At 32.7% G+C, this 26,479-nt stretch overlaps 3 protein-coding genes across 3 annotated transcripts; all 3 read left to right on the forward strand.

Annotated features, from left to right (window-relative positions):
* Window positions 1–9,435: 9,435 nt before the first annotated feature.
* LOC125586355 (probable polygalacturonase) lies at window positions 9,436–11,426 on the forward strand. The gene is made up of 5 exons (XM_048756377.1): window positions 9,436–9,518; window positions 9,640–9,987; window positions 10,083–10,203; window positions 10,289–10,537; window positions 10,675–11,426. The coding sequence occupies exons 1-5, from the start codon at window positions 9,486–9,488 to the stop codon at window positions 11,358–11,360; spliced, it is 1,437 nt and encodes a 478-aa protein (XP_048612334.1). The 5' UTR covers window positions 9,436–9,485; the 3' UTR covers window positions 11,361–11,426.
* An 11,219-nt stretch (window positions 11,427–22,645) lies between these two features.
* Window positions 22,646–24,980, forward strand: LOC106446615 (cinnamoyl-CoA reductase-like SNL6). The gene is made up of 6 exons (XM_013888388.3): window positions 22,646–22,901; window positions 23,083–23,240; window positions 23,329–23,517; window positions 24,057–24,210; window positions 24,298–24,490; window positions 24,692–24,980. Exons 1-6 carry the CDS (start codon window positions 22,778–22,780, stop codon window positions 24,783–24,785), a joined length of 912 nt encoding a protein of 303 aa, XP_013743842.2. The 5' UTR covers window positions 22,646–22,777; the 3' UTR covers window positions 24,786–24,980.
* Window positions 24,981–25,655: 675 nt separating this feature from the next.
* LOC125586154 lies at window positions 25,656–26,138 on the forward strand. Its single transcript, XM_048755973.1, has one exon. It carries the CDS (start codon window positions 25,656–25,658, stop codon window positions 26,136–26,138), a length of 483 nt encoding a protein of 160 aa, XP_048611930.1.
* Window positions 26,139–26,479: the final 341 nt, after the last annotated feature.

The following is a 26,479-nucleotide window of genomic DNA, read 5'->3' on the forward strand; positions in this document are numbered from 1 at the left end:
TTTTAAAGTTAAGCATGTTTGTTTAACTGAAAACATAAACCAGCTTTGAAACCGATTGATTGAAAATCTAATTGAATTTGTTCTAGACATATCCTGAAAATTATAAAATTTTCTTGTCTTGGTTTACCCTGTAAAAGAGGGAAGGAATCGGTTTTTGCTTTATGATCTTTGAAAACCAAATATCCTCATTCATTAGGAATCACATATAGATTGTTTAAGTCCAATGCTTAGTTCTGAACATGCATTCAGCTATTTCTTGATCCATGCATTTGCTTGATTTCATCCATCTTGCTTGATCTCATTTAATAAAATGATGATTGATCCTTATTCAAATTCTAAAGGGCTTTAATACCCTCTATATATATAATCAATCCAATTTGAATTATAATTAAAAGGATTACTAGATGCAATGATCAATTGATCATTCTCATACTAAGATTGCTTAAGCAAATAGATTATATGATTTGAAGGAAAGCCTTATTGAAATCATATACATTGATTTATTCTATTGCTTACATAGAATTCCGAGTGCTTGAATTACTCGTTAAATATTCAGATGTCGAGATTTGAACCCTCAGATTACTCTGCCCTAAATCTCTCTGGAGATAATTACCTAGAATGGGTAAAGAATACTCTTGTTGCCCTGATATCCAGAGGACTCGGACAATGCATCAATGAGTACAATGATATCATTGACAGTGAAAGGCATATATCTATAACGATTATTCGTTATCTTCTCACTGAGGAACTAAGAGACCTGTATCTCCATGTTGAGGATCCTTGTGACATTTGGTTACAGTGAAAGGTTCAAACCAGTATCGTGGCAAAAGGCCAACCATGAATGGGAGATCCTCAGATTCCAGGATTTTGAATCTGTGGACAAATATAATTCAGCTCTGATGGATATTGCTTATAGTCTTCAACTATGTGGTGTAAGGATAACACATTATTCTTTACTATACAAGACCTACTCCACATTCCATCCAAAGGATGTGTTGTTGTTACACATGGCTAAGAAGTTCACCACTTATAATGACCTTTTGTCATATCTTTTGGCTTCTGAACAAAGAAAGCAGAAAATCAAAGATACCATCAACAGATTTGACAAGCTTCAGAAAATATACATTGAGCTAAAGAATAATGAGATGAGGCATCCTATAGCTGATGAAGCTGAAGTTGAGCGCCATATGGCAACACATGCATTGTGAAGGCCATATTATATAATTGTCTTTTGACATTCTCATTTTCATGTTTCCTGAGTTTATGTTTCATGAATTGCTTTGATACTTTGCTTTATACACGACTTCATTAATAAAATGAATTGCTTTGAGTTCATGATCATTATCTTATTCAAACTGTTGTTTGATAAGAAGCTATATCTATATGCCTTTATTGTGTCAAGATAAATATGATTGAGGATTAATATCCCAACTCACTTTTCCAAAGAGTTCAAAGAAGCTTTTGACAAATGGCACGACATGCTCTGCCATCCAGACTCAGTTATAAAATACTCTTGAACTCAACTGGACATTCCTTGAAAGAAAGGAAAAGAAGCTCGACCAAGGCTTTGCCTAAATGGCATTATATTCACCCTATAAGGTCCATTGAATTAAGAAGAGAAAATGGTTTCCAACAATGGACAAAAGGGAATAAGAGTACCTAAATTAAAATCGCCTAAGTGGTCGAGACTACATTCTCTATTGATCTAGTGATCAATATGATATTAAACAAATAGTCAGGGCAATCATGTTTGATTAACCCACGAAATTTATCACTTAGATGGCATTACCATACTTAGCCATTCGGATTATGATGCAAATATTTAAAAGGGCACAAATGTTATCCCATAAGATCTCACGTGTGTGCAATATATCTATGCACAAGGGAATTTATTGTCCCAAGCACCACAAATTTGAGTATGTTCATGAGGGGGGAGTGAGGACAAATCCCATGATACATGACCATACTAAAATCCGTGAAACATGGTCCACAACCATATTACATATTGGTTGAATTTGATATAAAGACCATTACCTATAAGGTTCAAATTCTAAAAATCCATATGTTTGAGGACACCATGAGTTATAAAAGAATGAACCTGCATCAGGCCATAGTAATTATATCAGGCCATATAAGTGATCATAGATATTTCCACCTCAGACTGATACGGGTCATGAGTCCAGACATATATCATCTTAACAAATTATGAAAGAATCCACCACAAATATATGTGCCATCTAAGATCATGTGATCTTAGAATCTCATAAAGAGGATTGGGAATATATGTTGGATATATATTATGAATATACTTTCTCCATAAGTTTAAAAGAAACCTTGAGCCAAAATGGGTGATCTAATTATAGGCCAAGGAACAAGGATTACATAAGGTTTATGAATCCGAATATCCAACAATGAAAGGAGAAAAGTAATAAGCTGGTATAAAGAATGATAAAGAATGGTACCTACCATCTGGTATCAACCATCAATGTCTTGGCAAAGATCCTCGGACTAGAAAATAATTTATAGACGTCCATATGCTACAATGATAGCAAAATAAAATGCCAGACACATTGACCTGAGAGAAAGAATGACTATGTCATCCCAGCTTAGCACCACACGGTTTTGATGTCTTAAAGACACAACCAAGTTGCTACAAAGTCTATATAAGATAGATCAAATAAATGTTCCAAATAAAGTTCCATAAATTCTAAGGAACCTCGGAAAGAAAGAAATGTGCATGAGATAAAATCCGAGTTTTATTAAAGGAAACCATTCCAGACATTGAGATATAAGGCTGGCCAGCTGAACAACTAGGTACCATACCATATAGCTTGGGACGCCAAGTTATAAGGTTATTAAGGTCCTAGATAATGAAATCTCAAATTGATTTATACCATGTCTGGAACTAAAAGGAACTATATATATATATATATAAGTGTGTCGACACATACATTCATAGAAAATGCGCAAGTATATAGCACATGAATACAAATATATGTATCGAGGATCATAAACCCACACAAGAGTACTCATAATGAATAATGAAAGAAACGTGGAGTTTAAAGTGATATATAAAAGGCGTATTGTATTGGCCATGAATATGTAAACGCCATATGATGCCCAGTGAATATATAAATCCTGAAAGAAGGATAAATCGTGAGACGGACCGGGAAAAATCTATATAATCCAATGTGGTGGATACTACTACATATTTCACTACATATGATGTCTGGAAGTAATTCAAAAGATGTAGTATGCTATATATGACTCACTGGATGATGATGATGATAATATTATTGGTACCAAAAGGTTTACCAAACGGTATTGAGCTCAGAATCAAAAGATGAGAAAAGAAGTTCTCTTGAACAACATTTTTCTAAAGCTGTTCATGGACTGAATTAAATTACTACATGTAAGCAAGTGAAGAGTTCTATAAGAACAATTCAAATCAGTTCATAGAGGAATTTTAAATTCCTTGTGTTTTATACTAACCAGCCTAAGATAGGTTAAATGGTTATTCATTAAACTTTAGAAAAGGTTATAGACCATCACCACAAATTAGCCAAATTTTGGTAATACTTATGGTTGGTCGAATTCTCAGCATGAACCAACCAAACTGTGGTATGAATGAATAAGCTATCATAAAGATAAGCTATAAGATCGAAGTTCATCTTTGAACAAAAGGTATAGGACCACATTATGCGTCCATATGCGACCCAACGGGTCCGACCATCATATGTGAAGATAATGCAGCTTGCATTGCTCAACTCAAATACGGGTATATCAAAGGTGACCGAACCAAACATATTCTACCCAAGTTCTTCTTTACCCATGAGTTGCAGAAAGCTGGAGAGGTCAACGTCCTTTAGATCCGGTCTAGTGAAAACTCATCCGACCTCTTCACCAAATCATTGCCCTCTTGCACATTCAGGAAGTTCACGCAACAAGATTGGCACGCGTAGACTCAAGGACCTTCAGTGATGTCCAAATCAGGGGGAGTAATGTGTGTTGTACTCTTTTTCCTTTCTCTGGTTTCTCTTTTTACCACATTGGGTTTTGGGTTTTCCGGGAGAGGTTTTAATGAGGCAACATTAGCATGTTACAAACCCTATATGGTTATGGCATCCAAGGAGGAGTGTTATGAATCATGAAGTGGATGGTCCATAACCTAGACCATACAAGTTCAAGACTAGAGTCTATTGGGGGTTTACATCCAGCCACATGGAAGACCCATTCAACCTTAGTCTTTATGAGTTTGACCATGTCATTATGTAGAGTATCTTTGTAATTAATTCTCCATTTGACTCCACCTTGTATGAACCACTATATATATAGTGGTGTAAGCAATAAGAAATATACAACACATCCTCACAAATCTTCTCTCAAATCTTAACAGTATATTTATATTTACAGAAAATAAAAATAGTCAAACATATTTAATTTTTATCTACTATATATTATCTTAAATTAATAAATAAGAAAATTAAAAAAATTTTAATTCTGCGCTTTTAAAGTGAAAGTCATACGGGGTGATTAGTTGAGTTTTATCTACATACTTTAGTTTTTTCTAAATCATTAAACTTTAACAATCATGCTTTAACATTATTTTTCAAAGTTATAGCCCACATCGATTACTTTACCAATCTAATATATCTTATCACTAACTTAATTTTTAATTTAAAAATAAATTACTTGATTAAGTTACACTATTATATGGTTTAGATATCAGTTGAGATATTCTGAAATACTCTTAGGGGGGCCTATTGGAAATGAAATTTGTGTGGAATCAGAAAATTTTTGAAGTTCAAAGATTTTTAAGAGTTAAGTAGATTTGATGAATTCTTGCCATAAGTATTGTATAAATTGTCATTGATTATGACTGATTAGCATGAATTTCCATATATGTTTTTCTTTCCAGACTTATCTTTCTATAAAAATACTTCTATTTTTTTTTCAAGAAATATAGTTATTTGATGTTAAAATATTTTTTTTGATTTTTTAATATTTGAACTTGTCTTGTTTGATTTTTTAAAGTTTTCTAAGGTCAACCTATGATTTTTTCATGATTCTTGATCATGTTATCTTTAAAAAATTTATTATCTTTAAATTTCTTTTTACAATTATCTTTTACATGACAACAAGAATGTAATACAAAACTTTTTGTGCCTGTATATTTGTGTTTTTTGTTACGTAGATTCTAAGAATCTTATGAGTATAGATGATATTTGTAAAGTTGAGTGTTATGAGTAAAACTAGAGAGAATTTATGTCCCAATAACAAGAAAGTTTACTAGAATTACAAAATCAATAAAAACTAGACTTTTTGAATAACAAAGGATTTTATATGGAATTTAAAAGTTAATAAACCAATAACAAAGGATTCTAACAAGATTGTAAGAATACATAAACCAATAAAAATAGAATCTCTAAATTTTATAATTCCTTCAAAATTTAACTACCAATAACCCCCCTTAGTACGTAATAATGATTTTAGTGAGTATCTTCAGATACTAGTTAATTGTAGATTTGTGGTCAACTATCTCCTTGATTTAGTATAACAAAAAAATCCATGATACTACAGTACATTTATATAGTTTGAGATTTTTTTTTCTTTTCTTTTTATAGTGTGACATTTTGCTTGCATACTTAGAACATCAGCACAATTAGGACTAGGCAAAAAATCCGGATCCGAAGAACCGAACCGATCCAAAAAAGTAGTACCAAACCCGAACCGAAATTGATTAAATATCCGAATGGGTTCAAAATTTTGGTATCTAAAGAACCGAAACCGAACCCGACCCGAACCGAAGTATGTCGGGTACCCGAATGTAACCGAAATAGATTTATATACCTAAATATATTATTTATTTTTAGATTTAATATATATTAAAAACATCTAAAATATATAAGATAATTTAAAGTTGTCTAAAATACTTGAAAATATACATAAATAGTCAAAAGTAAATGTTTAAAATGGCTAAAATATATTCAAAACACCAAAATGCTTGAAATATATATTGATTTTCTATCCAAATATTTAAATCAAACCAATTTATATGTTAATTTTAGGTATTTTGACATATATTATACAAATTTATATGTATTATATTATTTTGATTTATAGATTTTGAGAAAATTTAAGCATATAATGAATATTAAAATTTTAAAAATAATTTAAATGGGTTATCCGAACCCGAACCGAACCCGCAAAGATCCGAACCAAACCCGAACCGAAATTTAGAAATACCCGAATGGGGCTGAAATCTTTAACTCGAAAATCCGAAACCCGATTAGATCCAAACCGAACCCGAATGGGTACCCGAACACCCACCCCTAAGCACAATAGTGAGAGACTACTCGAATTTCTTAACAATAAGTTTCAATATCTATTATTAATGTGAAAATGACATTTGTTACCAAAGTCTCTCAAACCAGTGACGGAGCCACATTGGTTGGAGGGGGGTCAGTTGACCCCTAATCTATTAAATTTTAAGTTTAGGCTTGTTATTTTTGTGGTGAGATGGTTGAAATCTCTCTTATTGACCCCTATGACTTGAGTTCAAGTCTCAGTTCAAGTCTCATGCTTGTCTCTTTTTCCATAATAAATTAATTTTGACCCCCATAAAATCTATATCTAGCTCCGCCACTCTCAAACATGTTTTTGAGTCTCTCAAATGAGAGACCCATCACTCATATTTTATCATTGTGAAAATTCCCATTAAAAAACAACCAATGCACATGCTTTTAATTAGTCTAGTCAAACTTAATTTAGGATCAACAATTTCAAATACACCCTATTGTATTCGAATCTATATTATAATAGATCAGTTTTTGCTCACTCCTCAGCGCGCCACGTCATCGTTTTGTGGGCCTCACTTTTAAAAAATGTAAAAAAGTTGTCAAGTCCATGGCTCGAACCCGGGTTATTGAGATATAAACACCAACATTTATACCACTAAGCTAACTGATACCTTTGTACATTGATGGCCGAACCTAATATATATTTATGAAGGTCGGAAGCCCTTGCTTCTTCGGCTTCCTCTGAGGGTCAGACCTACAAGTGTGTTATGGGTTTCATTTTTAAATGAGATTCATCACGTTATATGAAAAAAAGCTTAAGTTTGCAACAATTATGGTTTTCCTATATTGTAAACTATTGTAGTTTAATATGGGTTCTTTTCATCATTGTCTCAAACAAGTCTGAGTTACAGAGTTGCGCCGTGTGTATGTTCGTAATCTATTTTTTCACCGGTGAACTCTTCATGTCCCCATCTTAAATCGCTTGATCATAAATGTTCCTGATTTGTAGCCCCTCTGTAAACCATATATATATGATTCTCATCTTTGATGAACTCAATCTGCATCTCCACAAAACTCATTGATTCCTCTTAGCTTTAACCTTCTTCTAGAAAACATTTCTCTCTGTCTCTCCAGTTCGTCAAACCGGCGTCCCGGCGTCCGTCACTCAACCTTCGAGTCTCTCCGTCTTGGTCTTAGTAGTCAGAGCATAACCTATGGCTTCCTCCGCTTCTGGGATTCCCTGAACTTCAAGAAAGACAGAGAGTTTGTGGGAATCACGGTTCTTTTCCTTGATGAAAAGGTAAGTTATTCTTCAATCTATCACACTTATTTAACATAATTGTTTTAATTTATTTCCTGATTCTTTGTTGGATAATACTATTTGCAGATTCCGTGATTCATGGGTTTACTCCCGTCGGACATGCTAATCATTACATGCCATCTTTGAAAGCAGATTCCATTGTGAAAGTCGATCGTTTTGAGGTTGCTAGGTGCTCCAAGTGATTGCGAACACAAACCTAGAAATTGGTAAACATAGCATATTTGGCAGCTCCAAGCAAGATTACAATCAGGCAAATTCAAGTGGAATGACATACCAACAACTGAAACTGGTAATTAGTCAACAACTTATCCCATATTTTCCTTATCTGAAAAAATCTACTGTGTTTCTGATCTATTTTTTCATCTATGCAACTTTAGCCTCTGTCATGGATAGTTCTCTCCCAAGAATTGCATTGACTATGGTTTCTGGGAAGAAAAAGATCTTGCTCCTGAAAAAAGACCGTGACAACCCTGTTGTAAGATTTTAGTTTGTGCAGAACAAAAAACCTTGATTTATTTTCTATTTAGTATAGTGATAGTTGTTGACAATCAATAGTTATTTGCCAATATATTTTTTATGCGGCATTTCAGAACTCTCCATTCCAAGCGGAACATCAGATGGAAGCTAATTTTTCTGGAAGCTCCTCGACTTCAAGACAGAATCAGAAGATAGATGTTGGTGGGAGGTTAATCAAGGGAATACTTCAGAGAAGTGAGACGGCCTAGCCAGACTTCATCTTTTGTACAGCCTGAGCAAAGAGTGGAACCCACAAAACACGAGAGAAGAAAAAACAAAACACGAAATTAACATATTCAGATCTTCTCTCTTGCATGTCTAACATCTGGCGCCGACGAAACTCAACACCCACGGCAGACGAAGCTGATGCAAGTAAACCTCTCATCAATCATGCTTAAAATCAATCTACGCTTTTCAATCTCACAAACTAAGAAACAATTTTACCTACATGAATCGGGAAATTAGTGCCCACATTCCCGACATAGAGAAAAAAAGGAGTTGAAGTCCTAACAGTTTTTTTCAGTATTAGACTAAACCACAGATTCAAGGCCCAGTTATTTTTAAACCCTAACATTTTAAATCCAAATTTATTATTTTTTTCCATGCACTATTTGATTTATATACAAACAACTAGCTAAGTAAACACTAACAAGTTCCATCACCCTCAACTTTGAACATATAAGATATAAAAATATCAACATATGATTTCGTCGTTCATTCTTATATCAAACTCATCAACCTATGTAATATCCAAAGTCTCATCAATCACATTATAGACAAAAAAAATAATAAAATCCCGTAAACAAAACTCTACAATACACCTATAATGTAGACTATGCACCTAGTTTATTCAAGATTCAAGTTTAAGATATTTTTTTGTAAAATTGATGTTATAGAATTTAATTAGGGCATCCTACTTTAAAACTAATTAAATTAAAACAAATATAAGATACAAACAATATAAACAATATAAATTTATTAAGAAACAAATTAAATTAAATTAATTAAAAACTGAAAGTATCAACTAAAATTATTAACTAAAAGTATATTTTCTCTTAAAAATGTGAAAAAATCTTTTAAATTAATTGTTCAAATATTAGAACATCTTCTTCTAAAACGGGATATGTTGATCTTTAAGAAAACAAGAAAAGGATTGGTATATGATACTAGGCTCCTTTTTTTAGCTATGCCTATTTTGGGAGATTAAATCAAGGTCAAGCATGGAAGTAGATATTTTATTATTTTTGTTTTATTCTCTATTTACTATTTTTTATCTTCTATAAATTACTTTGTTCTATGACAAATCAGAAAATATCTAAAATAAATAAATAAAACAATAGTCAAATAAAATGGAGTTCTCTCTAAAACCTTCAGCTTTAAAGGTGATTGATCTATTCTCTTGATTTATTCAATGCTATGTTAAACAACGTCATGCTTCTAAACTTGTTTTGTAGCGAGATCAAATTCGAGAGAGAATCTGACGTGATTTTCTTTTCCAAACAGATGACTCGAACAAGTTTTGTCATAGTAGTAGTTTTAGCAATATGCAGTTTTCAGATGATGGAATCATCTCCAGATTTAGCCAACAAGGTGAAGGCAAATAATATTCAATATGACGCGATTAATTGTCGAAAACATAGCGCAGTTATAACCGAATTTGGAGCTGTGGGTGATGGAAAAACATCAAACACAAAAGCGTTTAAGGAAGCCATAACCAAGCTTGCTCCTAAGGCGGCCGACGGTGGAGTGCAGCTCATTGTTCCACCAGGAAAATGGCTCACCGGAAGTTTCAACCTTACCAGCCATTTTACTTTGTTCATCCAGAAAGATGCAACCATTCTTGCTTCTCAGGTATGACTATGATTTCCATTCTAGAAAATATCATTATAGTTTTGTAAAAAATTGTGTAAGAAATTATTCATTTATAAGATTTTTTTTTTCCTTAGGATGAATCTGAATATCCAGTGGTTGCACCATTGCCATCCTATGGACAAGGAAGAGATGCTGCTGGGCCAACATTCGCTAGTTTAATCTCTGGCACAAACCTAACTGATGTTGTTATCACCGGTAAGGATAATTAAAAAAAAATGTCCCAAAGAATCATTGTTTAACATCTTAAATAACGTGTGTTGTTTAATATTTGTTTGGTAAGGTAACAACGGAACAATCAACGGACAAGGAAAATACTGGTGGGTGAAGTATCGAAGTGGTGGATTTAAGAATATCACGAGACCTTACACACTCGAACTCGTGTTCTCTAAAGACGTTCAGATCTCGAACATCACAATCGTCGATTCGCCTGCATGGAATATTCATCCAGTGTATTGCACTAACGTCATCGTTAAAGGCGTTACCATTCTCGCTCCTATCGATTCTCCTAACACCGATGGAATCAACCCTGGTACGTCCATATCCCACGTCGCATGGCAATATCAAAATTTTATCAATAGTTATAATTGTTTGCGTTTCTATATTATAATATTTTGGTATAGTTTTTATTTGTTTTCATACTCTTTATTTTATCTTTGATTGTATCAGATTCATGCACCAACACATTGATCGAAGACTGTTTCGTAGTCTCCGGAGACGACTGCATCGCCGTCAAGAGCGGTTGGGATCAGTTCGGTATCAAAGTCGGAATGCCAACTCAGCAACTCTCTATCCGAAGGCTCACATGCATCTCTCCCGACAGTGCTGGAATAGCACTCGGAAGTGAAATGTCCGGTGGAATCAAAGACGTTAGGATGGAAGACATAACGTTGCTTCAGACACAATCCGCTATCCGAATCAAAACAGCTGTTGGTCGTGGAGGTTACGTTAAAGATATCTTTGCTCGAAGGTTCACAATGAAGACAATGAAATACGTTTTCTGGATGAGTGGTGCTTATAACCAACACCCTGCTTCGGGTTATGACCCCAAGGCTATGCCCGAGATTACGAATATTAATTACCGTGACATGACCGCGGATAACGTTACGCAGCCCGCTAGGCTCGATGGGTTCACCAACGATCCTTTCACCAAGATATGTATGTCGAATATAAACATTGCTTTGGCTGCTGAGCCCAAGAAGTTGCTGTGGAATTGTACAGCCATCTCCGGAGTTTCTAGCAAGGTGACGCCAAAACCGTGTAGCTTGTTGCCGGAAAATGCTCCCGTCGACTGTGCTTTTCCGGTTGATAAGATTCCTATTGAATCTGTTGTCCTGAACAAATGCTCTGCTTAGAGATTGTTGCGGATATTATATAATTAATTTCATCATCATATATATAACTATGTTTTTACCAACCAAGAAATGGCCCAGCTGTTATTGTATTGTAATAAGCTAATGGGTTCATGCAATGGTTTACTCTACTATACGAAGTTGTAAAAATAGCTTTGTGGAATTATTAAATTCCGTAATTAATCAATACACACTACAAAAAAACATATTTTTTACTAGGGCAGTATTCGTTGTAAATTCGTCGTAAACGGGGTGTTACGACGAATTAACGTCGAAAGACGTTTCGTTGTTAAACGTCCGTCGTAACGGCGCTAGGAAAGGATTCGTCGTAAACGACACGTAAGCATTCGTCGTAAAGCCCACGTAATTATTTCGATGTAAAGCACACGTAAATACTTTCGTTGTAAATCACTCGTAAACATTTCGATGTAAAACCCTCGTAAATATTTCGATGTTAATCACTCGTAAACATTCGATGTAAAGTCCATGTAATGTTTACGAGGAGTTTACATCGTTTCTTATTATATTATTATTAATTAGTATATAATAAATTTTAATTTATATTTAATATTCAGAATTTAAAATAATTTAAATTTTAAACGAAATATGAAATTGGAAAACATATTTTAAAAAATCATACAATAATATTTAAATTCATAATACAAAAAAAACTACATATTCTCGAAGTAGTTGGTGGGGTTGCTCGGCTGTTGACGGGTTGGATCGGACTCTTGGGGATCTCGTGGTGGCATTCCAAGAGCGGCTCGTCTCTCACTCAACATTCTCTGCATAACCGGGTTTCCCACGGCCATCACGTCTAGCAAATCCTCAAGAGAGTCTAAACGAACCTGCTGGCTATCCATTCGAGCCTTCATCTGAGCAGTCTCTTCATCCCGTCTCGAAGTGTATGACGAAGTTGCCTTTGCAACTTCGTTAACAGAGCCTATACCGACTATCCGTCCATTCTTTTTAGGAGCCACCTATAAAATCAAAACATATATTAATATAGTTAATTATGTTAAAATATTTAAAATAATGTAAACAAAAATTTTAAGTTGTACCTCTTCGAAGATTCTGTCGACCTCTTCGGTGGACAATGTGACTGGTAATCCATCGGGAGACTCCTGGGTTAGTTGCGTCTCCCGTTCTTCAATCCGACCAGCCATTGTTTGGAAGAGTTTCTCAGATGCAGGATCCACAAAAACTCCGTCGGATGTGGCGTGAGTCATCTTGAATAGGTCAGACAGAGAAGGTAAGACTTCCGTCTTCTCGAACTACAAAAAAAAATTTTAATTAAATATTATAAATTATATTAATTGAATATTTTTAAATATATATTTAAAACAAAACTTACAGCTTCTAGACGGACTCCTGCATGAGGTTTTTGCCCGGTTCTGTGAAGCATGGGCAAATGACCATCTTTATCCTTCGTCCTTCAAGAAGCCGAGCACGAATTGGCCTTTTTGATCGAAGAGGGGTGCTCCCAATAGGCGATGAGGCCATCCCACACATCTGTCGTGAGCTCAGTGGGCTTTCCCTCATACCCGTAGATCTCCCACTTGTCCTTCCAATCAGAGACTGTGTTGCAGAGGCGTATCTTTGCCTTTGCAACGAATTCCGCCTTCACCCTCTCGGTGATTCCCAAAGACCAATGCCACTTTTGCTGAAACATAAAAAATTTCAAAAAAATTACAGTTAATAATAAATATTAAAAATATATATATATATATATATATATATATATATTTAAAAGTGAAAATTTAATTAAATTTAAAAATCTTACCGCAAAACATTTAAACCACGTGATCTTAACGTGATTTGGTGTCTTGCTCCAGTTCGGGTATGCCCCGTCGTAGTAACTCTTAGTCGTAGCCGGAGCGGTCGTCGCCGAAACGCTCCGGCTAACATGGTTGTTAGCCTCAAACCTGAAAAATACAATTTAACCGTTAGAAAATAAAAATTAATCTAATTTTAATGTAATAAAAATTAATAACTTACCAATAAGTTCCTCGGGGTCTATCGGGGTCTAGAACATCCAAACCCTCCCGTCCAGGCTGGGCAAACAAATCCTCCACCGTATATCTCGCGAAGGGAGCATATGAAGGCACACACAAATCCGGATGAACTGCACCTTCTGGGACAGGCTCAGGTGCAGCCGCTGGACGAGGAGGTGGAGGCATCTGCGGTGGAAGAGGAGGACTCGAAAAAACTCTCTGAGAAGTCTGAGAGTCTGAAACTGCATCGGAAGACGATGGACCGGAAGAAGATGTACCGGAACTATCGCCAAACAACTGGGCATAAGTAGGTGCTGCTGGTTTCCTTCTAGGAGCCATCTAAAAAAAATTTAAATAAATTTAATCAACTATAATGACATAATTAAAAAATTATTCCGTTACCTAACTAATCACCTAAACTATAGTATTCCGTCATCTAACTAATCACCTAAACTAATTATCTAACTAATCACCTAAACTAATTACCTAACTAATTAATAACCTAAACTAACTTAAAAAAAAAGAGGAAAGAGAATGTACCTTAGAGGGAGAGGAGAGGAGTTTGGGAGGAATGAACGAGGCAGCCTCGTCTCGGCGTCTCAATATATAGAAAAAGATTTGTCGTAAATGCGACGTAATATTACGACGAAGTTACCAGGCCCGCGTTTTTTCATTTACGACGAAGTTACCAGGCCCGCGTTTTTCGATTTACGACGAAATTACGTCGAAACGTCGGTTTACGACGAATTTACAAGGCCCACGTTTACGACGAAGTTACCAGGCCCGCGTTTTTCCATTTACGATGAAATTACGTGGAATAGATAACCATTTACGACGATTTTACAACGCTTAACCCTAAACACCGAGAATGAAATCCCTAAACCCCAAAGTCACATATCATCTAACATCATATCTCTTCTCTACTACTTTGTGCTCTTTCTCCAACTTAAACTCTAAAACCCTAAAACTCCAAATAATTTTTTAAAAACTAAAGAAATACATATTATATAAAACAACATTTGTTACACATACATTAGGATGGTAAAAAAATAATATTTCTTTAAACATACGTTACAATAGAGAAATACAACATTTGTTACATATATTACATCACTCTAAATCGTTTTCGTTCTCATCAATATTACATCACTCTAAATCGTTTTCGTTCTCATCACTATCATTACAATCATCATCGTCGCTTCTCTCGAACTCGTCTTCACGTGCTTCATCTGTCGCATCTTCGGGAATATCTTCATATTGAAAGTTTTGCGGGTCGATCAAAAGGATTTCATCAGTTGGTTGTTCTGGTACCTCAACTTCATTGATAGTGTCTTCTTCTTGCAAGGGCGGTTCTTCTCCAGCGACAATGCGTCCACGAGGTGTAATTTTGATAGCAGCTAACCAGTTTATCCCGGAAGTTCGAAGCCGAGGATAAGGAAGGAAGCTAACTTGCTCAGCTTGTGAAGCTAAAATGAAAGGCTCAAATTTGTTGTATCTTCTCCCAAAATTGACATCCACAACACCAAATTTGTTATACCGAATCCCTCGGTTCACAACAGGATCGAACCATTCACATTTGAAGAGGACGCATTTTAGCTTCAATAACCCCAGAAATTCCACTTCAATAATCTCCTGCAAGATCCCGTAAAAGTCTGTTTCACCTTTCACACATATTCCGTAGTTACTCGTTGCCCGATGTCTCCCATACTCGTATGTGTGAAAGGTAAATCCTCGTGTGAAATACATAGGTGATGTGGTGACCTTTGCAACTGGACCTTGAACCAATTCGTGAAACCATACGGGATAATAAGGATCGTCATAATCAAACTTTAGTACGATGCCAAGTGTTAATGAAAGAACCCTTTTCTCCATACATGCTTTCATGCATTTAGCAGAGCACTCACGTTCTTGAGAACCGCCTCGCATTGCTGAAAGAGGACTTTGAAAATCTATTTCTAGATAAATGTGTCGTACTCGGTTTTGTTACTGCTCGATAAGGTGATCTCTATTTCGAGGAGACTGAATCACTGTAAATCGACTCGGCTTAGTGTATTAGTCTTCTCAAGCAAGCAATATAAGCATGAAAGTGTCACCACCTTCACCGCCATGAGAACTCTGCATTAGACGACCTTGAAGATGAGAAGAAACTTCCATGAACAAACCACCAGCAAGTCTCACGTGATGGTCGCATCTGGAACAACCTTTACAATTTAGAGAGTCAAATAACCTTCAATTTCTTGTATTATGCAACTATGTTTTTGCGAATTAAAAGGAGCTATACTTTTTTTTTCACACAGTTATTGTTTTGCTTATAATATGTTATTGATCCCCTTTTTCGATTTTATTTGTTAAACCCCTAATTCCATAACTACTACAACGTGATAGGCGAAATATAAATAGAATTATTTTCCAAAACTTCTTCTCAAACTTGCTTACACCATATATTCAATTTTAATATTAGTAAACCTATTATAAAAAGTTTCTGGCTTCGCCCCTGATAACAATCATATCTAACTATCGTTTAAAGTATACCTTATGTTATACATAATCATAATATATGTTTTGTACGAGAATGTCATTTTCTAGTACTTTAAACATTGAAGTTTTTTTACTATCACTTTAAACCTTCGAAGTGACATTTTTATAATAATAAATCTCCAACAACGTTTTCCAGTTCATAGAAAACCAGTACTGTTTATTTTACAGGTTAAAATAATGAGGTGTCGGTTTCTTTTTTTTTCTTAAAAATAAAAAATAAAATAAAAATACGTAAAAATACAGAAAATTCGAATGAAGTTAGAAAAAATTATAAAAAATTCAAAACAAAATTAAAAAAAATTCAAAATTCAAAAAACATAAATATTAAAATTTCAAACTTAAAAATAAAATAAAATTTTAAAAATTTTAAAAATTCAAAAATAAGATCTAAAATTAAAATTTCAAATTTAAAAACGAAATTAAAATTTTAAAAATTCTAAAATAAGTTCTAAAATATTTTAAAAATAATAATTGAAAATTTTTCTTTATTTATTTGTATTTATATATTTAGAGCATAAGTGTATTTTGCATCTTTAATGAAACATTTTTGGTCATTTTCTTTCTTAGAAAATATTTTTGGGACAAAATTTTTAATTTTAGATCTTATTTTAGAATTTTTTTTAAAAAAAATTATAAATTTTTATTTTTGAATTTGACATTTTAATTTTAGATTTTATTTTTGAATTTTTTGAAATTTTAATATTTTATTTTATTTTTAAGTTTGAAATTTTAATTTTTATGTTTTTTGAATTTTTAGATTTTTTAAAAATTTTGTTTTAAATTTTTTACAATTTTTTCCAGTTTCATTCGATTTTTCTGTATTTTTATTTTTTTTTTAAAAAGAAACCGACACGTCATCATTTTGACCTTTAAAATGAACAGTGCCGGTCGTCTATGAACAGGAAAACGTCTTTGGAGGTTTATTATGATAAAAATGTCACTTTGAAGATTTAAATTGTTAGTCAAAAAACTTCGGTGTTTAAAGCGGTAGAAAGTGACACTTTCGATATTTAAAATGCAATTTTCCCTATTGTTTAGTCTTACTCTTACTTCTTCGACCACTGTCTGTCACTCACTAAATCGAATCTAGAATGTCATCGTAAATCATCTTCCCACCACAATCGCTACCTACTTGGCTTGTGGCAAGTAACAATCTTGTCGTCAATGTTGGGTTGTCAACTTCTACTCCTACTCCTTTACCTTTTTTGCTTTATTTTTTTTTTTGATAAAGGGCTACCTTTTTTGCTTTATTGCTTCTTCTTTTTTTTTTTTGTGTACTTTAGATATTATCTGCTTTTTATCGTATTCCCCTTTACTCCCTTAGTATTATTATTTTTTTAGCTGGCTTCTCCCTTAGTATTAACAATTCCTAATTTTTATAATAAAGAATAGTTTTATGTACTTTCTTCAAAGATTGCAAATAACTACTAACTCTACTTTTGAATAAAATATTGACGTGAATTTGCTCTTATAGTTATTAATAAAATGATCAAATCAAGTGAAAATTAAAACAAATAATATGAATAGTATTGAATATTTTGAAGTACGTGTAAAAATTATATGATATTAATCAAACATAATTTTAATATGCAAACATAATTTTAATATCCAGTTAAAAAAATAATATCAGTATTCCTTTTTTGAGAAAAAGAATAAATACCTGTAATATGAATAGTATTAAATATTTTGAAGTACGTGTAAAAATTATATAATATTAATGAAACATAATTTTAATATGCAAACATAATTTTAAGATAAATTTTCTAGGATAGTCATTTTTAAATTTTTGTCACAAAAATTAGCTCTTAATAATGAAAATGACCAAAATAAGTTTTATTAAACGGTAAAAATGTATTTTTTAAAATGTATTTTGTCCTAGGGTTAACTAATCTAGACTTAGGGTTTAGAGTCAAGGAGTCTGGTTTTGCGGATATGATTTCAAATTTAAAAAATTAAAAATAAATATTAAAATATTCAAAATAAAAAAGGAGTTATTTTGGTCATTTTCTTTTTTGAAAGCTATTTTTGTTACAAAAATTTAAAAATGGTTATTTGAGAGAATTGTCCTAATTTTAATATCCAGTTAAAAAATATAATATCAGTATTCCTTTTTTTCAGAAAGAAGAATAAATTATTAATTAAGAGTATAATATAAAATGGCTGACTAAAAATATTCCTTTTTACAGTTTTCATTCTAAATGTCTTATTTGTGTTTTTACTTTTTAGAAACCAACTGATATGTGGGACTATGCTTTGTGCATTTATTTGCCTAACTTTCTACCAAATTCGAACCTACATATCCTTCCAATGTACTGATATTGCATGGTCTTTTTCAGTGACATATTAGAGCCAATTTTTAGTGTACAATCAAGTCATTTGAATCTCATTTTGGTACTCGTAATGGTACCCAGTGACTGACTCACTAGACTTGTAATCTGTTAAAAGTGATACAAAAGTATTCGAAAGATTCACCAAATATATATATAGATGATATTTCCTATAGAATGAAGGATTTATTTATTAAATCCAACGTTAAGTAATAATTATTAATTGTCCATATATTAAATCAACAATAAAAAATATGTAAATTAAGACACTGAAACAATTGAATGATGATGAAAATGAGTTATTAATATTTACTTGAATATACCAGAAGAAAATGAACTAAAGAGAACATTGTTACCCTCTGCTAACTTTCTATAGTTGTTGACTCTTTTAGTCTTGCATGAGAACTTTCGACGTGTCTTGAGTAATCCTGAATGAGGGATGCATGTCTTGAATGTGGATGTTGCATGTGTCGAGTAGTTTATGCATAATAATTGATCATTCACTTCACTTGGAAGAAAATTTTGTTGTTAGTCTTGTCTTCATCTTGCTTAATTGACAATCATTTCTCATTGCTCTTCTTGATCATGAATCTTTGTATTCTTGAAAGTATTTTGTCTTTAAAAAAAAAAAAGTATTTTGTCTTCTTGAAGATTGTTGCGTCCGTGAGTCTTCTGAGTTGTTGGTTTTTATCGTCTTTGTCATTTTGGAAGAGTCTTGTGAGTTCTTTTTTTTTGTAACTGGAGTCTTGTGAGTTCTTGTTCGTTTAAGTTTTGAAAATCCAAAGTTCAAGAAAAAAAAGTTTTAAAAATCATTCTAGCGTCTCAAATTATTTATGGACCCTGTCCAAAAAAGTTTTAACAGTATATTTAACGATATAATGGAGTAGTTTTAAAAGTTTACAACTCTATTTATATATATTTGACGTCTCTTTTAATTTTATAAGCTCTAAATTTAATATTATAACTAAAATTTTAAAGTATTAAACCATACTTTATATATTTATTTTCAAAAAGTTTTAATTTTTTATATTTTTATATTTGAATCATTTTCAACCTCTCTACTTGCTCATACTATTAGATGGCCCTAGAGAAACTGTATAAGCTTTTTTATATTTTGGTTTTCTTTTTTATCTTTTATTTTCCTAATTTAGATTGTGATCTTCCGTTAGTAGTCCACTATATAAATCATTGTCTTTGTTATTTTTATCAACTTTTTCTTCATATGACGAAGCTTACCTACACAATTTTCCCTAAAAAATATGCAGCTTTTTTTCGAAATCTCAATATCACCAAAGAGTTGTGACGATGGTTTCTTCACAATCTGCGAAGAAATTGCCATGGACTTAACATTTCATAACAAATTTATCATTTTTTCATTAAAATTTGGCAGGGATGTTTCTCCAAATCTATTTAGGCAATAATTCAACATTTAAATTCTTAAAATTGGGTTGACAAAAAATTCAAAATTGGATCTGGGAGAGAAATAAATTTGGAAGTTTTACATTTATACTAGGATGGTGTTGTATATGTTAACCTAGATTTCAAAGCTATGTTTGCATTTTTTACAAGAAAATAAAATTTTATGATTTTGATAGAAAATTTGATTTTGCACTTTTAATGGAAAATATTATTTTTGATAAATGGTATTTTGTCGGTTTTTAAATTTTGTTTTGAGTCGTTTATCGAATTATAATATGTGTTTTCGAGTCATTTAATCATTTATCAAGTATTTTCATGTATTGGGTTGATTTGGAGTAAAATGTGTCGAACTGAACTGAGTGCAAAAGAGTAAATAAAGATGCAGAACTATGCAAATTCATCAGAAGTTTATCAATGTATTGAGAAATTACTACGGTGCGATTGAGCTCAAATTTTACACAAGATAAAACTAAATTAGCTTTCTAATGTCACTAGTTTGAGGTCTATCCATCAGTTAGATTAAAAATTATGCGCATTTACTGAAAACTATTATGTCGTTCAATACGAGAAAAATAATTTTTGATTTTTCTTATATTCGGTTTGGTTTAATCTAATTTTAACCATCACGAAAATTAGACCTGCTATTTTCCGCCATTTTTAAGGCTACATTACTTTTTATTTTTGATTGGAGATTACTCTGGAGATTTGTTCCATTAAGAAGACGATTTCATACTTTTTTAAGAGAAGATTTCTGGACTCCTATTGATTTTCATTGTTATCATGGTTTTACTGAGTGATTTCCTGTATTTATTCATCCATATCTAAGTAAGTCATTTTGTCGGTCTTAGGTTTGTTTGAAGAAATTCATGGATTGTTGAAACTGATTTGTAAAATTAGGGAATTAGTCACTCGGTTCTTCATCTAGGTTGCTCTTAATGCAGAACTTATATTAATGACCTAGTTTCTAATCTTATGTTGTTTAGCACACTAAAAGTGTTCAATTAAATGCATGAATGAACATATAATGAGCAAGATATTCTTAACCAATGTAAGTTAATGTTAGGGAATTTCTCAAACCTATTAAACTCGATCTTTATGCATGTTTAAAATCAGAAATTCAACGGATATTAGTCTCTAGGATTCTAATACATAGGTTTTAGCGCTACAGAAGTAGGCTAGTGTAATCACGTTGTTTGAATTCGAGAACCTACTAAACTCGATTTTATGCATGTTTAAAATCTGAAATTCGACCGATATTAGTCTCTAGGATTCTAATACATAGCTGCAGAAGTAGGCTAGTCTAATCTTGTGCACAAAAAAAGGCTAGTCTAATCACGTTGTTTGAATTCGAGAACGCTTCTTAAAGCATTCCATGTCTAGCAGTTGTTTCATGATATGTGTTTACTGAGAATTACTTAATGTCTAACAATTCAATCCATTTGTTTTAGATCGTTTTACTTCCTGCTGATTAGTTTCTTACAAGTTGGAAACACACAAAAAAATCTTTTGTCTTAGCTTGACTCTTCTTTCGATGATCTGTAGTGTAGTTTTGGTTCTTGTGGATTCAATTCCTGAAATAGTATTACTGTTAACTGTTTATTTGCAATATATGTTCAGTGGTTAAAACTTTATTGTATCAGTTTTGCAGATTCCAGAAAAAGACCTAATTTTGTATTTTTAGTAGGAAAACATGTTTTTGCTATTTATGTAAAAAATACGGTTTTACAGTTTTTATGGAAAAACAATTTTTTTACAGTTTTGAAAAATATAGTTTTGTAGTTTTATTGGATGAAAACGGTTTTGGTGGTCTAGCATAATAATACAGTTTGCGATTTTGATGAAAGTATAGTTTTATGGTTTTTTAGGATTATGATAATGCATTTTGATGAGAAACTAAAATCGTGGTTTTTACATCTCAGGTGAAAATAGACGAAAGCTTTTGTAACAGTTGTTGTAATTATTGAACATACTAATATATTTTATGGTCATAGTATTTTTTTTAGAGTTATTCTTGGGTTCACCCCTAGGTTCACCAGCCAATAGAATTTTATTATTTCAAATCGATATCTTTTAAAAAAGGAAACAAAATATTTTCAAGTTATATTATGTTTTTAAAATAAAAAGGTAAAAAAACAAATAGCAGTTACAGAAAAAAAATTTTTAACGTCGTCAGCAAAACACTAAACCCTAAATCTTAATCCCTAAACCCTAAATTCTTGGGTAAACCTAAACCTTGGGTAAATCCTAAACCCTTGGGTAAACTCTAAACCCTTGGCTAAACTCTAAACGCTTGGATAAATCCTAAACTCTAAACGCTTGGATAAATCCTAAACTCTAAATAAAAACAAACTCTAAAACTCTAAACCCTAAACCCTAGAGTGTTTTAGTGTTTAGTGATTTTGATTTAGAGTTTAAGATTTATCCTAGAGTTTAAGATTTATCCTACATTTTAGGGTTTACCCAAGGGTTTAGGATTTAGGATTTAGGGTTTAGGGTTTAAGAATTAGAATTTAGGGTTTAATGTTTTGCTGGCGACGTTAAAAATATTTTTTTTTGTAATTACTACTTTTTTTTTTTACCTTTTAATTTTAAAAAGATAATATAATTTGATAATATTTTGTTTTTTTTTAAAAGATATCGAATATGAAATAACACAATACTATTGGTCGGTGAATCTAGAGGAGAATAAGTATTTTTTTTAACACCGGGTCATAGTATAGAAAGTTAAAATTCTCCTCTTCAGATTATCTATAATATTTATTTAATAAAGTAATACATGTGTTTTATCTTCTCTTCTCATTCTCACGTGCACATGATAGAAAAGAAAGAACGTTAAGTTTGTGCTCAAATTATCGCATCCACTGGATGTTACTGTATAATGAGTATATTCTTTATTTTTGGTCTATTACGAATATTTAGCAAATTGTCCTTGTAAAAAATTGATAAAAAAAAATCCTTAGTAAAAAAAGTGAAGGTGGTAATAGCTGGGGGAGCGTGTAAACATGTAATAGTACACCCACCTTTCTCATATGTACTACTTCCATTCTCCTACCTCTCTTTCCCACACGTCTCTCCTCATCTATAAAGACAGATTCAATCATCTCTTTCTCGCTTTAAGAAAAACAATAAATCTAACAGAGTGATGAATCAAGAGAAACCCACTTCTTGTTGCTGTGTTCTTGATGCTTCCACTTATGTGGGTTTCTGGATTCTCAAGAAATTGCTCACCAGAGGCTACTCTGTTCGTGCAGCCATCCGTAAAAATGGTAAAATATTCTGGGTTCAATTTCTATAATCAATTCTCTTAGGGGTACGATTAAAGTTAAGATTTTTGATTTGATATGAGAATAAGATTTTTGATTTGATATGAGAATCTCGTGACAAAGAGCTCTGTTTCTTCTTATATTTTCTATTCATGGTTTAATTTAATGAGGACTTTGGTAACAGGGGAGAGTATACTTGAGGAGAAAATCAGGAACATGCAAGCCGCAGAGGAGAGATTAGTGGTTTACGATGTGGATGTGTTGGATTACCAGAGCATCCTTGCTTCTCTCAACAACTGTAACGCTGTGTTCTGTTGCTTGGACAATCCTGAAGGGTACGATGTGAGTTTTGTTATGTTATCACTCGAGCATTTAAAAAAAAAAATCTTATCTGTATTGTTTCTGGTTACTAAATGTTGTGATTATTCAGGAGATGGAAGTTGATTTGGAGGTGAGAGGAGCGATTAATGTGGTGGAAGCATGTGCAAGAACAGAGAGTATAGACAAGATTGTCTTCTCTTCTTCACTAACTGCTGCAATTTGGACAGATAACATTGGAACTCAAAAAGATGTTGATGAGAAGTCTTGGAGTGATCTAGACTTTTGTCTCAAAAAGAAGGTATTTTAACTTATTTAATTATTTAAATATACTTTTCATTTTAGTTCTTTTTGTTTTGTCAACGTTTTTTTCATTTTAACTCATTTAATTAATAATTTTCAATATTTTGAAAAGTTCAAGGGATTTAGACTGAAACATATTGGACCCACTATATATAATATGATAGTTTTGTCCTTGAATCACCGATCAATCTGAAATGTCTATTCAATTATTTATTATGGGTCCCTAATCATATTAGTCTCATCTTCAAACGTTTTTAATATGTAAGTGGTTGGATAATATGAGAGTTTGAGTATTTTGCTTAACAGTAAATTCAAAGTTGGGTCTTCATGAAATGTTGTGATTCGTCATTGTGATTCTAGAGTAAATCTGGTCAAGATTCAATTCAATGTAAGACTGCCTTATGATATAGTGTTAAAGAAATCAAACTTCTAAACCTAGATCATCATTTTAAAATATTACTTAATTAATTAGCATTCAAATTACTTTGGATCACAAATACAAAATGAAGTTCCCTCAAAACTTGTGTTTCTATTTAGCTATGGCATGCTCTGGCCAAGACACAATCTGAGAAGGCGGCTTGGGCACTAGCCATGGACCGTATGGTCAACATGGTCTCAGTTAACCCAGGGCTCACTGTTGGACCCTCGGTGACTCAACACAACCCTAGACCCACCATGTCTTTCCTGAAAGGTATTTTATACACACACATTCAATCAATATAGAAAAACATATATAATTAGATGTATTGATACTCTTGTGGTGGAAATGCAATTTCAGGAGCTGCGCAGATGTATGAGAACGGTGTGTTAGCCTACGTAGACGTAGAGTTCGTAGCAGATGTTCACATTCGAGTTTTCGAAGATACTTCGGCTTGTGGTAGATACTTTTGCTTCAACCAAATTGTAAATACCGAAGAAGAAGCTCTCAAACTTGTGGAGATTCTATCTCCTTTGATTCCTATGCCACCAAGGTACATAGTCTTCTAGAAAACAAAACTATTTAATCATTATTAGTGTTACAAAAAAAAATTGATCATTATAAATCTTATGTAAATGCACTAGTTACTCGAACTAGTAGAGGACCCTGAATGCAAGATATAATATGCTAGGACTTCGAAATTGTAATTTGTCTCTCTAATTTCTACTTAGTCTTAATATAATAAATGGTTCAGGTATGAGAAAGATATGCAAGGAAGTGAAGTTTATGAAGAGAGGTTGAGAAACAATAAACTCAACAAGCTGGTGGAAGCTGGCTCTGCTTGTTAATTAGATGGAGATAGTACAATGTTATATATATAAACTCAAGAGAAACAAAAAGATACATAATATGTTATCATGCATAAGCATAGTTTATTTTCTCTCTTTTGTCTTTTGCTTGTATAATCTCAATTCGGTATAATAATATTTTCTTGTACCCTTAAATTGAAAAATATGCTATAGAAAAATGAATATTTATTGTCATATCTGTTGACAAAAAAAAAAGTATTGTCATATCTGTCATTGGTTGTAGAATACAATTTGTATATACAATAAGTTCAGCTAGCAACAAACTAATTAAATAATGTAAAAAATTGTTATATAAATCATGGGAGGTTACAAAATAGTGAAATACACATCTGCAACTTTACAAGTACAATAATAAGAAAGATGTCATGGTCTCATTTATTGTTACCACTAATTAAGGTCGTTTGTGATGGATGTGACAAAATAGTTGTGTCGTTATAGACACAGTTGTCATCTGCAAGTATATTTTATGATTCTCTAACTTGTGTTGATGGAATTAATGAGTTGTCAACTTTAAACGCATTATAAGAAAAAGGAAAAATTCCTTAGAAATACCCGGACTAAATTTATTTTGCTACTTTAATACACGAACTTTTTAGGCTCCCTATTTAATACACTGACTAAATTATATTACCCATAAAATACATCAACTTTTGAATTTCGGAAGTTTCACACCTCGATTCTAACAGCGTTAACTCTGTTTAACAGAGAATCAAGACGGCGTTAATTTTTTAATTAGACACGTGATTGAACCGTTAAATCTTCGGGTTCCTTCATCAAAAGCCCCAAATCGAAAAAAGAACAAACCCTAATTTCATTCAACTTTTTATTTTCCAGAAATCCCTCAAATCGATGGCTAAGAGTGAAGGCTCGAGTTCTAGTGCAAGGTCATCCTATAAGAAGAAGGTCGACGGTCCGTTATGCTACTGTAATAAGAGATCGACTCCGGCGAAGGCATGGACAGATGACAATCCGGGTAGAAGGTTTTGGTGCTACGGTTCTCATGGGTTTGTCGATTGGATTGATAAGCAGGAGCAAAATGGATGGCAGAAACAGAGTTTACTGGAGGCGAGAGGCGTGATGGATCGTCAGAGAGAAGAAATCAGAAATCTGAAACAGTTGCTTAGCACAGCTTCTCAACCAGCCACATCTGAAGATTCAACTGCATTATTGTTGGAGGAAGGGGACAGACTCGCAGAGGAGAAGAAAAAACTTGAAATTGCTCTTATCACATCAGTTGAAAAGGAGAAATTGCTAAGGCAATTCATTGCTCTTTCGATGGGAGGCTTCGCTGTTGTCACAGTCATCCTTGTCATTACCATTCTGAAGAAGTAGTTATGGTTTGTCTCTTTTGTTGTAATGTTTCATTAGGATCTGTGTTTCTGTTTTGTTTTGTCATGTTTGTGTCTTTTGTTGGTCTTTCTGTTTCGGATTGTCATGGTTTGTGTGTGTCTTTTATTGTAATGGCATCATTTTCATCTCTCTTTGATCAATGAATTTTATGTTTGTTGTTGTTACATTTTGAGTCTTCTTTCTGTATAATTTCTTAAAAATACATATCATAGATCATCCAAACAAAAGATCATCCTACAGAATTTTAAAACATCCAAACAAAAGAAGATCATCCTAGAGAGTTTGAAAACATCCAAATAAAATAAGAGAAGAAGATTATGAAG

This window comes from Brassica napus, chromosome C4, assembly GCF_020379485.1.
Source record: "Brassica napus cultivar Da-Ae chromosome C4, Da-Ae, whole genome shotgun sequence".
Taxonomy (NCBI): Eukaryota; Viridiplantae; Streptophyta; class Magnoliopsida; order Brassicales; family Brassicaceae; genus Brassica; species Brassica napus.

Coding starts and splice junctions, on each gene's coding strand:
- LOC125586154 (XM_048755973.1), top strand. CDS start 25,656: ATGGCTAAGAGTGAAGGCTCGAGTTCTAGTGCAAGGTCATCCTATAAG.
- LOC125586355 (XM_048756377.1), top strand. CDS start 9,486: ATGGAGTTCTCTCTAAAACCTTCAGCTTTAAAG. Junction 10,204..10,288: donor AACTGATGTTGTTATCACCG/GTAAGGATAATT, acceptor TTGTTTGGTAAG/GTAACAACGGAACAATCAAC. Junction 10,538..10,674: donor CACCGATGGAATCAACCCTG/GTACGTCCATAT, acceptor TGATTGTATCAG/ATTCATGCACCAACACATTG.
- LOC106446615 (XM_013888388.3), top strand. CDS start 22,778: ATGAATCAAGAGAAACCCACTTCTTGTTGCTGTGTTCTTGATGCTTCC. Junction 23,241..23,328: donor ACAATCCTGAAGGGTACGAT/GTGAGTTTTGTT, acceptor GTGATTATTCAG/GAGATGGAAGTTGATTTGGA. Junction 24,491..24,691: donor TTGATTCCTATGCCACCAAG/GTACATAGTCTT, acceptor TAAATGGTTCAG/GTATGAGAAAGATATGCAAG.